We start from the raw sequence: 16,298 nt of genomic DNA on the forward strand, positions 1-16,298 counted from the left end.
CCACAGTAATAATAGTTAATGGAATTTGTAACCCTTGATATATGGAGATAGCTGTTGATTGTTTGTTTTAAAACAAATTAAATGAATGGAGAATTTATCAGTGAACAGTAGGTAGGTTAAGCCAAATGGAGCCCCCATGGTTAAAGGCGCAATGTTCCTTAATTGAGTGTCAGGGGCAAACATTTTTGTGGCTAGATCAGCAAGGCTTTTGCTCTCAGCCAGCAAGTCAGTTCTTAAGAACATGAGTGCAGCCACATACTGTACTTGTTGCAAACTGTATGTTCTTGTAGATTCATAGTTATGCTTGAGGAGGCTAGAACAGTTGTTTTCTTGACCCCAGGACAACCCACTATGGCACAGTGTGAAAACTTTTCCTCTACAGTTGTGCCAGTCTCTGATTTATGACAGATGTCACATGCTCCATTCTTCAGGTTTCATAGCAGGGGAACAATAAGATTTTCTCCTTAGCCTGCCCTTTTTAGCTAAGTAGAGCTATCACTTATGATCACCATCAGGGAGGGATTTTTGCACCCTGGTTTATATTTCTGGCAGCTGCGTGACAAAAGTGGCAGAGTTGGTAAACTTGTTGAGCAAATAACTAGAAGAATTTAGAAAAAATAATAATGAGCGGATAAGAGTTTGAACTATGGAAAATTCCTCTGCTTTCAGAATGTTGAAAGACTAGTGTCTGGTTTAGGAGCCCTTTTGAAATTGAAGTTTGAAACCCAAAGTTGGCAAAAGAGCTCCCATGTTTTAAAAACAGAGTGCAGAATAGAGGTGAAAAAAATCCATCAGCATCTGATTTCATTTAGAAATGTCTGTTTCAGTGATGGGTGTGTTTATGCTGAAGAGTCTAGCACACAGTGAAGAAAAATCCTAATGCTCTCAGCATCTGCAAGCACCTTGGAATTGATCCTGTCTTTTTTCTTTTTCTTTTTTTGTAAAAAAGCAAAATTAAAACTAGCTTGGCTGCTGCCTCTTATCTGGGATGGTCACATCCTATCCTAGATGAGACCTGGGTACCCTGTAAGGCAGGGTGGCCCAACTTTTCATACCAAGTGGGCCACAAGAGTACTTCGACACGGAACCCATGGACCACACACTCTCTGCCTTGTTGGGGGGTGAGGGGAGAGAGGTAAAAATTAAATGCCCCCCTCAGCTCTTGCACTGCCTTTTTTGGGAAGGGGAGGGGTCCTAGAGCCCTCACACCTCCTTCCCAAAGCTGGGAAACTACTAACTAGTGTTTGCGAAGGAGACATGGATGGGGATGCTCATTGGTCATGTGGCTGAGGCCAATGAGAGTTTAAGTCCAACAGCCACAGGTCCTCCAGCCCTGTTTTAAGTTAACTCCCTGCTTCATTGCACTGCTGTAGCTTTCCATCTGCTTCCTATATCATCCCCCACATCTAATATACTGTAGCACAGACTTTCCCAACCTGGCTACAGCTGGTGGCAGTTGTCCAAAATTTCTGGACGGCACCAAGGTGGGAAAGACGGCAGGATGTAGATATGGAATAGTTTTTGTCTCCATTTTTGTAGCATCCTAACAACTCTGTGAAAGGGGGGTCAGATTGGCACCCATCTAACTTTTCCCTGCCACAAGGCCTTGAAGATACTAGGCTGCTGTCCAAAACTCAAGGCATCAGCCATTCCCAAAGGCAGGAGGGGGCACCGTGTGTCATTTGCCGTAGTGCTTCATGATCAGCATGAAACTGGTATGCTGATCATGTGCAAAATTTAATTGGAGTTCAAACGTTAGTCCAAAGGCTTCTCCCCAGCCTTGCCTTCTAAGACTTTTTTAACTGTGTAAAACTGGGGAGGGAACCCAAGATTGTTAATATATAGGAAAGCAGAGGCTTTGTTCCCGACGTGTGCTACACTCCCTTTTCTTTTGTCCTGTATTCACACTTCTCTTCACTTCTGCTTTGTTTTTCAAACGGTGTCTGTCTTGTCATGTTTAGAATCCAGAAGGACTGTGGAATTTAACACCTAGCATTCTGCAGGTTTGCCTTCTGCATTTCTCTTCTGTCTTCTTTGGTCTTGTAAATCTTATGGCTGTAATTTTAGCCACTGCTGCTCAAACTCCTTCCTTTCTAGTATTTGTAAACTTTCCCTGCTGTGCCATATGTTAAATTACTCTTTTAGCCGGATACAGTAGCACAATATTGGTAACCTAGTCAAAGGGTTATATGTCTGTCAGATCTGAAGAGAGGAATGATTGGAAACTTCAGAAAAGTGGGACTTGGGCAAAAAAAACCAAAAAGCTTTGAGTAAATGGAACTATTTCATGGATCCAGCACAAGTAATTTTCTTTTTTAATTAAATGAATTTTGTTCCTGGAAAACTTAGACTTTTTTCTTCTTGAAGCACACTGGGATGAAAATGTTTTCTGAAGAGCTGGATTTGGCCACTTGATATTTTGGATTTGTTTTTGTTTGCTTGCTTTCATTTATTTTCCCAATGACCCCTGGCAAATTTGTTTAAGATGAAACAGCATCAGTTCAGTGTTGATGTTGGACTTTTCTGGAGTCACTTTCTCCAATAACTCTATTTAGTCCATTCCAAGCACTGGCAGGAGCCTGGAGATGTTTGGGCAGATCATTCATGCTTTTAGCCCTCATGTGTTCAGGCAAACACTTGAACACAACCTGAAGGACAGAGAGAACACAGGGACAGAACACCCTCAATATTTTGGTAATGCCCCCCTCCCATTTTGTGGCTGAACCTGCAACACTTTAAATTCTCCAAATGTACTCATCAACCCCCAAAGGTTGGGGAACCCTGCTTTAACATTATGCTTAACCATTTGAATTTTCTCCATTCCTGGAGTGTTGGATACTACTGTGACAAGCACACACTATGGACAAAAGTTTCCAGGTGACCAGTTGGCCATGCTACTGAAATTAAGAGTACTATTAAGCCGTTGAATATCCTGTCAGCCAAGATTATTTTCTCTTCGTATTTCTAGTCCACTTTCCACAATGTTCCCTCCCCTATTTCATTGGACTTGGTCTTGGTACAGCCTTTCACCTTTTCCAACTCAGCTTTCAGTAACTGGAATCAGTGCCTCTCCTTCTCTAAACTGAAAACTGTCACCTTAAGAAGATTTATGCATGGGTGAGGGGAAGGAGGTCTGCTTAAAATGCTGTTAAAATTGGTGCTGCTCATTATAAAAGACCTGGGCATTATATGTCTAGCTAACCCCCATCTTTTAAAGCTGCAGGTTAGTCTGCAGTCATATCGAAGTTAGTCATTTCAGAATTTCTCTTGTGTGCCTTTTTCTGGAATGAAAGCTGAATCACAGGCAACTTATGACAAATCTTCCTAACTGGGCAAAACTGTTCTGCCTGTCTCTGCCATACATTAGGTATGCCTGGTGAGCATGCTGACCCAAGAAAGGTTTTCGAAACTGAAAAGGTGTGAAAAATCAAGTTAACTGTCAAAACAGCTTTGCTTTGCAAAGAAGAGCGCTAATTGCAGTTTTGGCTCCCAACAAGTCAGATGTGACTGGAGCATTACAAATATTTTGCATTGCCAAATCAGTTTTATATTGAAAAATACATGGGTTGCATGTGGAAAGAAATTAGGGCATTTGTTATCTAGATTACTTTCTTTGGCAGTTTTATAAGATATTGCCCCTTACTGGTGGTAGGTTTGCTAGTTACCCTGAGGCTGTGATCAATTACTTCAGTAATTCTGCTTCCTCTTCCTCTTCCTCCAATCCATGCCCAATTCTGACAGGGCCATGGGACTCATGACAGCATAGCATTAGAGGAAGAAAAACTCAGTTTAAAATTTTACTGCTTTCTCTCATGCCCCAGCTTGAGGAATCCTCTTCAGCGGATGATCTGGAGCTCCCAGATCGAAACATAGCCTGTCTCAAGGGACTGTGAGGTAGACCGGGGGTGGGGTCCAGACCCTCAGCGATCCATCCTTTCATTCACAACCCGGGTAACCCCTTCTCAGCTTCAGATGCCAGGTAGGCACCAAGCCCTAGGGAACAGAGGTGCCTAAAGGTGTCCAAAGACACTTTAGGAGTAAAGGAATATTTGTGAGTAAGCTACTGTATGTGAATACACCAAATCTGCAAGCAATAAAGATGGCTTGCAGCTGTGTCGTGAGTGGAGACTCAAATTAAAAGCCCTTAGTTCCAGACCGAGTGCTAGAGCAGCATCTTTGCTCCAGTTCCCTGACTTCTGTTTATCTAGCTTAGCTGGTCACTAGATATCCCCCCACACCCTGTGTTTGGATTTTGGACTGTTCCTGTGTTGCCTGCATTTTGGCTCTGACCTTGCTTCTCATGCTAGTCTTAAATCTGGACTTTTTAAGATTGGGATGGCCCTGTGAGCTCCCAGCTGTTCTTCCTGTGTGGCACCTGGAACAGGACATTTGCTGATAACTCTTTCAGACTCCACATTATTTGATCAAGTTTAATGAGATCATCCAGCTTCTCTGCTGTATCAGGTGATGTGTGTATGTGTACATACTGTACATACAGGAAGCATAAACATAGGATGCACATTTTATAAGCACATTTACTAGCAGCACTTCTGTGGAACATCCAAAATATCCTGAATGAAGCGCATTTAAAACACACAAAATATGTCAACGATTGAAAGACATTTATGTGGCAGGAGCTCACTTGGTCCCCAGAGCTCCTATGTAAACAACAGCTGTGTTGAGATCAGTCCAAAGTTGACTGTTCCAGGTTTTGGCTCACAACTGAAAGAAAATTTGGAGGTGTAAACATTTAAAGGGCCGTGATACACTGCCCTTCCTCTGTCTTGAATCAGTTACACAAACAATAAACTAATAGTACTGTCATGGGGCAGGAGCAGACAACACATGGGGAGGCAAAATTCCAAGGCTCTAAGATCCTCAGAAACCTTATTCAAAGAGATCATGATTTCATCAGCTTCCTCAGGAATTTATGCCTTTCACCCCTGCCAGGTTTTCCTGATTACCAATCTTCTTTCCTTACCCCATAGAAATGAATGAAGCAAAAGTATTGATTCATTTCTATGGAGCAGGGGAAAGGGGTTGCAAATACAATCAGGAAAACCCTCACACAGGAAACACAATTTCCATCTTACAACGTGAATAAAAGAAGATATACCTGGAGGGGGACTTATTTTTGTTTACGGCAGCAAGATAACTTAGCCCTTCTGGGTTAGAAGCTTTTGACTGTTTCAGGTGGTTGTTGTTTTCGATAAGGAGTGCCCTTTTGATTTGCCCAGTGAGAAGACTGTAGAATGCTTAATTCTCATACTGATTCTATGATTCTACAGAAATGCACAGTTTCTACTTTGCCCAGTGATTGCACCAGGTTCATTCTAGTTGAACTGGCTTAGGGATTATTATTTGATCATCTTGCCATGTGCTCTGGTATTTGTAACTCCAAAGTATTGCTACCGGACACTCCAATCTCTGCTGAGCAGTTCGAGATTTCAGCAGTCTTGGTGCTCAGCCAGGGCTGGTGTTTCCTTCGGGGGAAATGTGGCATGGCGGAAGCTGTAGTGTCTTTATGAAATATGGTTTACTTCTACATATTTAGCCCCGAGTCTGGATGGAGTGAGGGATCAGAGCATCACATCTCATGAAGGGCTTCCTCCCTGTAACAGCGCATCATTGGATTCAAAAGCAGCCCAAACGCCATCTCTCTGTCTCCTCCTCACAGCTTATCTGTCCCTCAGCCCGCATGGCCTCTGGCTCCACCCTTCTTCGTCCCCAAACCCTTGCTAAAAATGCAACCCATGCCTCAAGTAAAAAGGACACCCCCCCCCCCCCCGTGGTAACATCACACCCCCTGTAACCCTGGCAACCTCCCCCTCCCAACTCTGCTATAATCTTTCACTAACTAACACACAGCTGGGGGAGGGACTCCACCCCCTTATTGTTTTCCTGTGTGCAAGGACACCTAGCTAGCCCTAGCTTGACTGAACAGCTGCTTTACAAATATGGTGGCCTCTTGTAAGTGACAGGAAGCTTGGGCCAAAAGGTGAAAGGAGGGGCAGACAAAATATTAAGGAGGTAAAGAGAGAGTAAAAGAGCAGATGTAAAGGTCAGTTAAAACCCGAATGTCACATTGAAAGCCGTCAGGAGACCAAACTGCCTATTTGTCTTTTTAAATAACTGGCATTTGTATGATTGCGACGTCGACATTTAGACTGCAAAAACTGTTAAAGGACTCAAGTGAATTATGACTTCAGTATTTTTTTTCCCTGCAGTGGTGAGCTCCTCAGTGTTATTACAACTGTTTGATGGTCTGCTACTTAGTGATGAATTAATGCAGCTTTTACAAAGCAACATAATGGCGGGATTTACATAATACAGGAATTTACTGTACCTTTTTTATTTCTTCAAAATGGTGTCGAGAAGTGAGTTGTAATAAAATTGTAGGAATAAGGGCAGAACAGCCAAAGCAGCTACGTTATGCTGAGGTTGTCCTGCCCTCTCTGTAATGTGCAGTACAACTTACTCCTACGTTCCTGTTATTGTTGCCCAGAGCATTTGCCCACTCCTGCTAGTGACAGCCAGTGATGTGGGGGCTGGGAAAACCCAGAGGCAGGGATGGCTTACAACAAACACTCAGTTGCCCTGAGTGAGGTGCCAAGAATGTCTTCAGCAGGTAGGAGTTGCAGGCTCTCTCATTCAGAGGTAGGATACTTTGGCCATAATGCTGACCTTAGTCAAGCCAAAGAGCTATGCTAATGGACCAATAGAGCCTGAGGAAGACTGTTGAATTGATAACATCCCTTTGAGATGGTTGTTTTTTACCTTCCGAGATATCTACTGAGTGGGTAATTTTGCTTCCAGCAGTATCAAGGGTGCATGGCATATTTGTTATCTTTACTCTTGTCTTTGTTTCATTACTGGGCACTTATGAAAGTTGTGACACTATGACTTTCTTTTGCATGTGGAACACTCAAAAGTTTTGTTGCTTGACTCTGACGTACCTGTTAATACAATGGCATTTGCTTTGTGAGAGTGGGAAGGCTTGCTTTTCAGTTGGCTGGACTGCAATATTGCCCAAGGCAGAAACGGCTAGGAATGATCTTCTGTCATGGTTCTTATTGTGAGTTGTATTGCCTTGAAGTTCATGTTTCATATTTGTGGTTCTGACCGAACTTGTTACCAGTAGTTGGAATGAAACAGAGTTGGGTGCCCATTGTACAATTGCAAAACATTTCCCTTGTTCTAAAGCCCTATGGAGATAAGTGTTTGCATCAAAGACACAATGTTCTAAGGCAGGATGCAAAGAAGTCAGATGACAGCAGTCTTGTTCCCATAGAGAGGGCAACTCCTTTCAACAGCTGTGGGATTCAGCCAACCTGACGGAACAATTTCTGTCTCCATTCAAATTGATATGCTCAAAGTTGACGTTTCTGCCTGTATGGGACTTATATTCCCATGCACCCCTGCATCAGGTTGATGGCAAGTTTGGAGGGGCATGATCTAGCTTGGGAAATGGCATAGAGTGAAAGGATTAAGCACCACTTCTTTCAGTGCCACTGCTAAGATCAAAACTGGAAACTTCAGTGGCAACTTTATTTTATAAAGAGTCAACAAAAGCTGACCTTTGCATTGTGTTTGTTTGGTTTGGTTGTATGTTGTTTACCACTGCTCCATTCCATTGTTGCAAGCAGTTATACCAGGTGAGATTAGTTTTGCAAGACTGAGGAGCCTGCCACCAATTCTCTGTTCCAGAATTGGTCTCCTAAAACAAATTTCTCGGTTACTCTTGTAAAAAATGTTTGGAACCCTGCATGGGGAAAATGTGATTTGATGTGAGCAGGGGCGGGGCGGGGTGGTGGTCGCTAGAAGCAGCTTTTTCCAAAATAAAAGAGTATCATGTTTTATTTATTTATCAGTTTCTTTATTTATTGCAAATACTCCTTCCTCCAAAAGAAGCCCAGGGCAATATACAACAAAAGATAAAACAATAAAATACATAAATAAAGAAAATGCACGGGACAGCCAAAAATATATGTAAATGAACAAAATAATTCAAACACAGAATAGTCCACTGTGGTCAGGCATTAGTGAGCAAATTGTAAAGGCTGGAGTAAATGAAATCGCCTTCAACTGATGTCTAAATGCAAACAAGTAGGACAACAGTGGACATTGCAGTTAGGGTGGCATTGTGGAGAAGGCCCTGCTGCATGTTCCCAAATCACAAATCCTAGTGAGGACTGCAAATAGACACACCCACCCTGGTAGATTTAAAAAATTGAGTCAGGTGGTATTGGAGGAGCTCCCAAAGATGCTTGTGTGTAACAGTTATTTAGGACATCCGGTTCATCCGCTGGTTCAGCGATGACATAGGAGCAAGATAGGAAGCTGCCATATCCAGAGCCAGACCTTTTGTCTATTTAGCTCACTGACTGGTTGTGAGTCTCCAGGGTCTCAGACAGGGCACGTTCTCAGCCCTGCCTGGATGATGCCTTGTTGAGAGGAGGTTAGGATACAGACAACCAAATGAATCAAAAGTAGCTATTGCAAAATCCTCTGTAGCTTAACCAAAACAAAATTTACTGAGGCTCAGCAATCGACAAAAATACGTTAGTCTACTTTTCATTCATGCCATGGCAATAAGGTGTGCACACAAATGTACACATCAAAAGAGCCGTTGCCATGGCCCAACTCTGCTTTCTGCCACCTTCACTATCCTTTAGTTTGAAAGATGTGAATATCAGCAAGTCCAGCCCTGATTTGGGGTTAATTCTTTCTTTGCCGCCATGCTTTAGGTAGGCTGTCTGTCTTTTTATTTATTCATTTTTGAACAACAAACCACTGCTGTTAAACCATCAAAGACTGTAAAATGCCTATGTGGATGATGGTGATGGGGAGATGGGATCATGACATCACAGCTGCCAGCCAATCAACACTGCGTGTGGTTTAAGTCTGTCACAAACCTACTGAATCCCAGTGGCAATGAGCGTGCTTCACTCCTACCCTGCCCTCCAGGGGGAGCCTCTGCTGGATCTGGGTTCCTTCTATGAAGAACATGTCAGGATCCAACCCATTATTTATGATTACACTTTAGTGTCATTCCTTTAAGGACGGTGTACATGGGGCGCCTGTTTCCTCCTCCTACTTTTATTCTCCTAGCGGTCCTTCGAGGTAAATCCGTGTGAGAGATGGTGGTCGGCCCCAAAGTCAACTTCATGACTGAGCTGAGTTTGGTAGCCAAATAATTATTATTGTTCTTGAAGAACCTACACAGCTGCTCACAAGAATCTCAGGAAACACAGGTGCTAGTATTCCGCTTATCACCTCTTCTTGTCCCTGTCCGTGTTTGTAAAGGAAGTGAGTTTGGCATCTTTCAGCAAACTTTCCTTCTTCAAAAGATTTCCCCTCCCACACAAGCACAACACCCCTTCCCATAGGAAGTGTGGCAGCACTTACTGGTTTCCTGCTGCTGACTGGCTTCTGCTAGGTGTAATTTAGTGTTGTACGGGGAAAACAATATAATGGGTGGTATTGTTGTCAAGAGGGATGTTATGGTCGGGTTCTGTAATTCCATGTGCAGCCGGACTTTGAAATGTCTCAGCCAAGCGAAATCTACGGTTAGAGGCAGTGTTGGACATGTTCGGCACGTACAAGGGAGGCACCAAACCGAATCAAGCTGCTTTAGTTTTCAGTGAAGAAAACGTGGGTTTCTGCTTCAGTTTGTAAAGTAAGGCCTTGTTTCATAGTCTGCATGCCAGTATTGTTTGAGGTGCACAGAAGAGTCCGTGGTTTGCAGAACTTAGCAGAAGAACCTCTCACATACAGCTGCCAACTTCTTTGGGCAGTGAGGGAAATGGAAAGCAAGTTGCCAGAGTGCAGGAGGAAGGAGAGAAGGGGCAGCACCTGCTGCTGAGTGAGCTGCATTGTGAGCACTGGCTGAGGAACGGGGGCGGACGGGGGAGTGTACTGCCCATAGCACCATCAGGGAGGGGGTACCATCGCAGCTGCCCCCCAACAAGCGCCGCGCACCATGCCCCTGGGATGCGCGCCAGCCACACCCCCACCTGCTCTCCACCCCCGGTGCAGCTTCGCCCCTGATTGTGAGTCCACAGATATAGAAGCAAGTGCACACACACATAGAAAGGGCAGTCACTCCTGCCCTTTCTGACACATGACAACATGAACTAAATGAGGAGACAAAGCTACTGTTCAAAATCAAGTAGAATTGTGAGCATGTACTATTGGATTGCTGTGATATATTTGACATTATTGACTGAAGTCAATTGAATGTTAAATGGTGTCGATTGACCACTTTGTCTTAGAAGCCATAAGTTCTAATGCAGTTGGCCTCCAATCAACCATTTGGCTGCTTGCTTGCTTGCTTGCTTATTTATTTATTTATTACATCTATAGACCCACTTTTCCTCCAAAGAGCTCAGAGTGGTGCACATGGTTCCCTGGTCTCCATGTTATCCTTACAACAACCTTGTGAGGTAGATCACTCGAGTCTATGGTGGCCCAGGATTATTCAGTAAGGTTCATGGGTGGGTTGCAATTTGTACCTTGGTCTTCCAGTTCCTGGCCCAACACTCTCCTATACCATACTGGTATTTGTGGATGACACAAAGTAAACTAAGATGGTAAAAATGGAAGGTTTCTGCCAGGAGCTTCAAAAGGAATTCTCCAAACCAGGTGAATGGGCAACAAAATGCCAAAGGTAGTTCAAGGTAAGTAAAGTGCTGTTCATAGGGAGGCAAAAAACCCAAATCCCATCTTCACAGTATAAATTGACTGGGTTTTAACTGCCAGTTACTGATCAGGAAAATTATATTGGAGTCATGGTTGATAGCTTAGTGAAAAATCTGGTTTAGGCTAAAACAGCTAGGAGTTACTAGGAAAGGGATAAAAAAATAAAATCGCCAGTATTGTAATGCTCTATATACAAATCTATTGTGGAGTCAAATTTGAGATAGTGTGCAAATTTGGGTCACCATATCTCCAGAAGAACAGCTAGAAAAAGTGTAGGAAAGGGCAATAGAAATTATTGGGGGTGAGAGGAGCACTTTCCCTACAAGGAAAGGCTACAACAATTGGGGCTTTCTTGTCTTGTTTAGGGGAAAAAAAGACGAATAAGGGGAGACATTACTGAGATTGTTCACTTTTTTCATTCTATGTATAATTTTAGCAAATATACCCCCCTTTCTCTCAAAGTACTAGAACCAGGGGTCATCTGGTGAAACTGAGTGGCAGCAGAGATAAGGTGGAAGGCACTTCTTCATACAGTGCACAAATAATGTATGGTTTGGCTTCCTGGGTCATGCAAACCAGGGCATAGGGGATTGTACTACAGAAATTAGTAGCAATAGCACACACTGGTGGCTTCTGGAACAGGCAGAGTTTTTGCCTTGGAGCAGGACATTACCTATGCTGTCAGCTCCATCAACCTTGTCTGTAGTTTTTCTGCAATAACCACCATTGGCCTCTCTGCTGTTAAGGAAGCGAACAGTACAAAGGCTATCCCAACACTCACATTGCTCAGGGAACGAAGAGCACAATAGCACGTTCCTGTTTGCAACCTGCACTTCAGTTTTTTTATTGGAGCTTTTTCCTATTTTTGACCACACTGTGGCTAAACCATCATCCTTGCATTGTGTGGTTAGACTGCAGAATGTAGCTGTAACTTCATAAAAACACCTTGCTATCAGCATGCCATTCTTCTCTTAGCCTTTGAAAAGAAAGTTTGTCTCTTCTTTTGTTTTTAAGGAGTAGCTTGAAGAACAGCGATCCATAAAACATGTTGAGATTATTGTACTGCATTTCTTAGGTAGGAGTATTGTATCTCATTCCATATTTTCCTTAAACATTTTTGGTTTAAGATTATTAAAATACTAATTCTGCACCTGGGTGGTTGCCCACAATTTCCTCTTTTTTCTTGATTGGGATGCAGCCCTCTTTTCTTTTTTCTTACCTTGTATCAACAGGTGAAGCAAATGTGTTTTCCTTTTTTCTAAGGGAAAATCCTAGGTTTCAGTTACATGGTCCTGTTTCAGATCTCATATCACGCGCTCAAATTAATGCTAGTCAGAGGCAGAAAACTCAAATTTTAGTCCATTCATCATTCTCCTAATTAAGAGCCAGCTAATGAGTTGCCAGCTCAAATGCTTTACTTTCATTTCGTGGTGCTTTCCTCTCCTTAAAGCTGCATAGGCTGAGACAGGCTTACGCCTGCTTCCTATGGAGCAATAATACGTCTCTTACTGTTTTCCCAACCATTCTCTGTATGGAACCTTTACTTGATGATTAGCTTCAGATTGATGGCTTTTCTCCAGTGCAGCAAAACTGTCTTATTTCTAGCTACTACGTGGCATGATTCCTCTCCACCCACTTGGTTAGAAATCACTGGCTCTGCCATTGAAACAACAGTTTTGCTTGCTCACAGGATGGTAAATTGTAGCCAGTGGCTCTCACCGCTGTGAATAAGAGATAAGGTGGATGGTGCACACAATAATTCCTAGCCTTGCGTGTTATGTGTGTGCGACACTGTCCTTCAGTAGCCATCTCAGAGCTTAATATACAGAAGAGTCAACATGATTGTTGAACAATAGTACAGTTGAACCTGATAGTTGATGTCTTTGTGGCTCAGAAGAAAATGAAATACATCTTGTTGCTTTGTAACTTTTATAGAGATTTCCAGAGCTGATTGCCCCAATAATAGCCATTTTGGATCCCAGGATTGCATATTACACTTCTCATTTCTTCTCTGTTACAAACAGAAACCGTAGCTAAAATTATGTTGAGCGCAAGGAGGACACTGGCTGAAATCTTTTCCCAAGCGAATGTAACCAGGGTCCCTACCTGTCAGTAGAGCCATTTGATATTGTATCTCATTTTTGTATGTTAACAGATGTCTGAGTCCTACTGTGAAGTCTGTTGACTGGTTCAATAAATTGATTGAGCCGTACAACTGAAGCTATCTGTTAAGGGTGTCCTTTTGTTTTCAGGCAGCTTTTAAGTTCTTGGGAGGTTTTACTATTGATTTTGTTGGGGCTGTATTTCTGTATTACTTTCCTCTTTGTTCTTTTATCGTGAGTGGCATTGTTCTGCTTGGAGTTTTGAAATTTTGCTTTTTGATTGTGAGCCATACTATTGGCACTGAACGTATGGGATATTTTTTTAAAATAGAAATAAATAAATATGTAAAGCCAGCTGCCTGGTGCAAAATGTGGCTCTTAGAGCAACTTTTATCTACTTCCCTGCCCTGGCAGAAGCGCACCTGATTTCTTTTTTAAAATCAAGGTTGTTGTTTTTTAAGTGAATGGATTGCCCAACATTGCACCTGTAAGGAAAAGAAAGCTGTTCCCAAATTCACATGTGTGAAAGAGACATTCTCAAATGCATGCCCTCCGTTACTTTGAAACCATGACTGCTAAATGGTGCTGACTTCATTAGAAAGCCTGGCCATCTGTGAAGAGGGTGGGTTGTGCATCCTAACACAGTGGCCCACGCAGCTGTCTGGAGAACAGCATTGCCCTGAGGTTTGCCCTCACGGATAAAGAGGGACAACTGGGAATAAGTTAATTCCTTCCCTTGCAAATAAGCCAGCCGAAATAACTGAGACAACACTTAAAGCCAACCTGCCTGTCCTCTTCAAAGGACAAGATGTTTGCCACGATTCTAGCTTCTGCTTTTTTGGAAAACAGCAGCTATTCCCCATCCTTCTGACCCTGACCTTCCCTCCTACATGTCCGCTTTCTAAGTTTTCCATCCATCCCAGCACCAGCTGTCTGTTCCATAGCAGAACATGCATAGATCCTTGCATGCATTCATGCACATGCACTCTGTGGTTTGGGGAACTAATCCAACTCTGGCATTAGAAAGGGGAATGGAGTCATATTACCCTAACCCCACACCCCACACACATCCTAAAACCACACAGGAATGCCCCATACAAACCAAGCAGTTGTTATGCTGTAACAAAGTTGAGGTGATTGGGTAAGTGGGGCAGTAGTCCTTGCCCCCAGTCCAGTGTGAATCAATAATATCTGTTGCTAAAGAGCATTCAGCCCAAACATGACTTGCTTGGTAAGAGGAGAAGTTCCACTGCGTCAGGATCCTATTCCCCCTTCTAGGTGATCCACGCAGTCCAAGACGGCTTGCCCTATACTCTGAGAACAACTGCTGTAGAATACAATGGACAGCACGCAAGAGTTGGAGAAAGAACCTACCTGTTTCCTAGCTTTGATAAAGAGACAAGCTTGCAAACCTCTGGCCTGGAAGGGAGCTTCTGAACCCTTGAAAGCAAAACACCATGGAGAAGATTTGTCATTTCTACAGAAGCAGTATGGTGGCAAAAGCTACACTTGCTAGCCTTCATCCTGCCATTCAGCCACTTAAGATATTGGCGGTTTTCTTGCAATCTTGTTGTTGTTGGCATCCGTCTGTCTCAGGAGACAATGAAGGAAGTGCGCCTTTGAGGGTGAAGTCAAACTGCTGGAGGGTTACAGCGTCTGCTGTGGCTTGGAAATCATAGCCTTGTTCGGGGAAAATGAGTGTGCTCTCTGTTTTTGATCAGAAGCCTATTGGAAAACAGTAAATGAAGGAACCCTGTTGGGAGGGTATCCTTGCATTCAGATCTGTAGAGTGCATTCAGGCTGCATGGGCCAAATTGCCTTGAATTTTTTTTCTTGCCAGCACTCATTCTCACTGATGGCCTTTTTATTTCCAGGACATTTCTGCCCTGCAGAACTTTGATATAATTATTCCTTGACACTCACCAAGTAAATCACAGCACCGGTGCTATTGAAATATGGGTTCCTTTTCAGCAGCCCAGTATGTTCTCTTTGGAGATTAATTATTCCCTTTTCTTTTCTCTTCCAGACATTTACAGCCTGGTGTAACTCTCACCTCCGCAAAGCTGGCACGCAGATTGAGAACATAGAAGAAGATTTCAGGGATGGCCTTAAACTTATGTTACTCCTGGAAGTCATATCAGGTAAGACAGCCATTGTGGAAAGGTTAAATGCTTTGGGGGAAAACTCCAATCTAGTGAGTCTGCTAAAGCACAGGGGCTAATAGTTCAAGCTTGCACAAAGGTAAGGAAGAAAAAGCATGTGTGGCCATCTTGTGTACTAGCATCATGGACTTAGGACATGGTTTGAAATTTCAGCTGGAAGGAGGAAAATAACCTCAAAGATACAAAAGATGGGGATCCAGTGGCATGCAGTGCCATTAATTAGCAAAGTACGGTAACTTTCATTTCCCCACATTGCACCACCGTAGCAGTTCCTGTAAGGAACCCGCTCTCAGACTTCGTTATATTGTCCTATAGGGCTTCCCAGGTGCTTGTTTCTGTCCTTGTTTATATCCTTGGGGAAATACAGAATGTTCCTCCTTCCCATGCCTGATACAAATGGGTCAGGGTTCGAAAGGCTGCAGAATGCTGAAGCGAGGTACTGAGAAGGGAATCCATGAGCCGTGGCTTCTTTTGATGCTTGCCAGAAACCAGCTGAGTCGAGTCCCTCGCATTATTTATTTTTGTCTTGTTTATCTTGTTAGTGAAATGCTCACTCATGCATAGGCAAGGCGGTGAAAGCTGAGAGGAAGCAGTGCAGAGAGCATGATAGGAGGGACACAAATGACTGAAGGGAGAATGTCTGGGTGCTTTTCTGTTCAGAAGTGGCATGTGCCTGCCCAGAACACATCTCTTGTCTCCTGACATTCATTTCTCTTTCTGTGCTTTTTTAAAAAAAAAACGTGCAATCTTTTTGAACCCAGCCAACATACTTTAGGAAAGTCCCTTGCTGCATGCCTGGCACTGTGGCATATTCAGTCTTGTAGCTGGGACCAGGGCATTCTTGATCTCTTCAAGGCCACAATGACTCCTCTTTTCCTGTAGGAAAAAACCCCAGCTTGGAAACCCCTTTTTTCCATTTAGCAAAAGAGGATCACACATAGACCCTTGTCAAGTGTCAGTGATCCCCTTTGAAAGTGTAGGACAAGCGCCCACTTTGTTGTGGCATCGTGTGGTAAAAAATGCCATGGCCACAGAAGAAGTCAATAGGGTCTTGTCAGAAGAAAATGGGGCTGTTGTTCTGTCTCTCTCAGCTTCAGTTTTCATTGCTCTTGGCTGCAGTTCAAAGTAAACACGAAGTATAAAGGCTGGGCACGCAGTAATTTAAAACGAAAGGGTAAGTAACAGCAGGAAAGCAAGGGTGGTGGTGCCCTGAATCCTTTGCAGTGCAGGTGGGTTCATACCCTTCTACGAGATTTTTTACTGATGGCCATTTGTCCTGGGACATATTTAAAAGTGATCTTGGTGAAAATATGCGCATACACTTCATACAAAA

The 16,298-nt window shown here is 43.2% G+C and overlaps 1 protein-coding gene across 5 annotated transcripts in view; it reads left to right on the plus strand.

Moving 5' to 3' along the window:
* Nucleotides 1–16,298, plus strand: part of ACTN1 (actinin alpha 1) — an 88,698-nt gene that overhangs the window by 31,460 nt on the left and 40,940 nt on the right. For all 5 annotated transcript variants that reach the window (XM_080982293.1, XM_080982294.1, XM_080982292.1 and 2 more), the window contains exon 2: nt 14,830–14,944. In XM_080982293.1, the coding sequence (XP_080838419.1) occupies nt 14,830–14,944 (115 nt within the window). The remainder of the gene's footprint in view (nt 1–14,829; nt 14,945–16,298) is intronic.

This window comes from Podarcis pityusensis, assembly GCF_964106645.2.
Source record: "Podarcis pityusensis genome assembly, chromosome: 1".
Taxonomy (NCBI): domain Eukaryota; kingdom Metazoa; phylum Chordata; class Lepidosauria; order Squamata; family Lacertidae; genus Podarcis; species Podarcis pityusensis.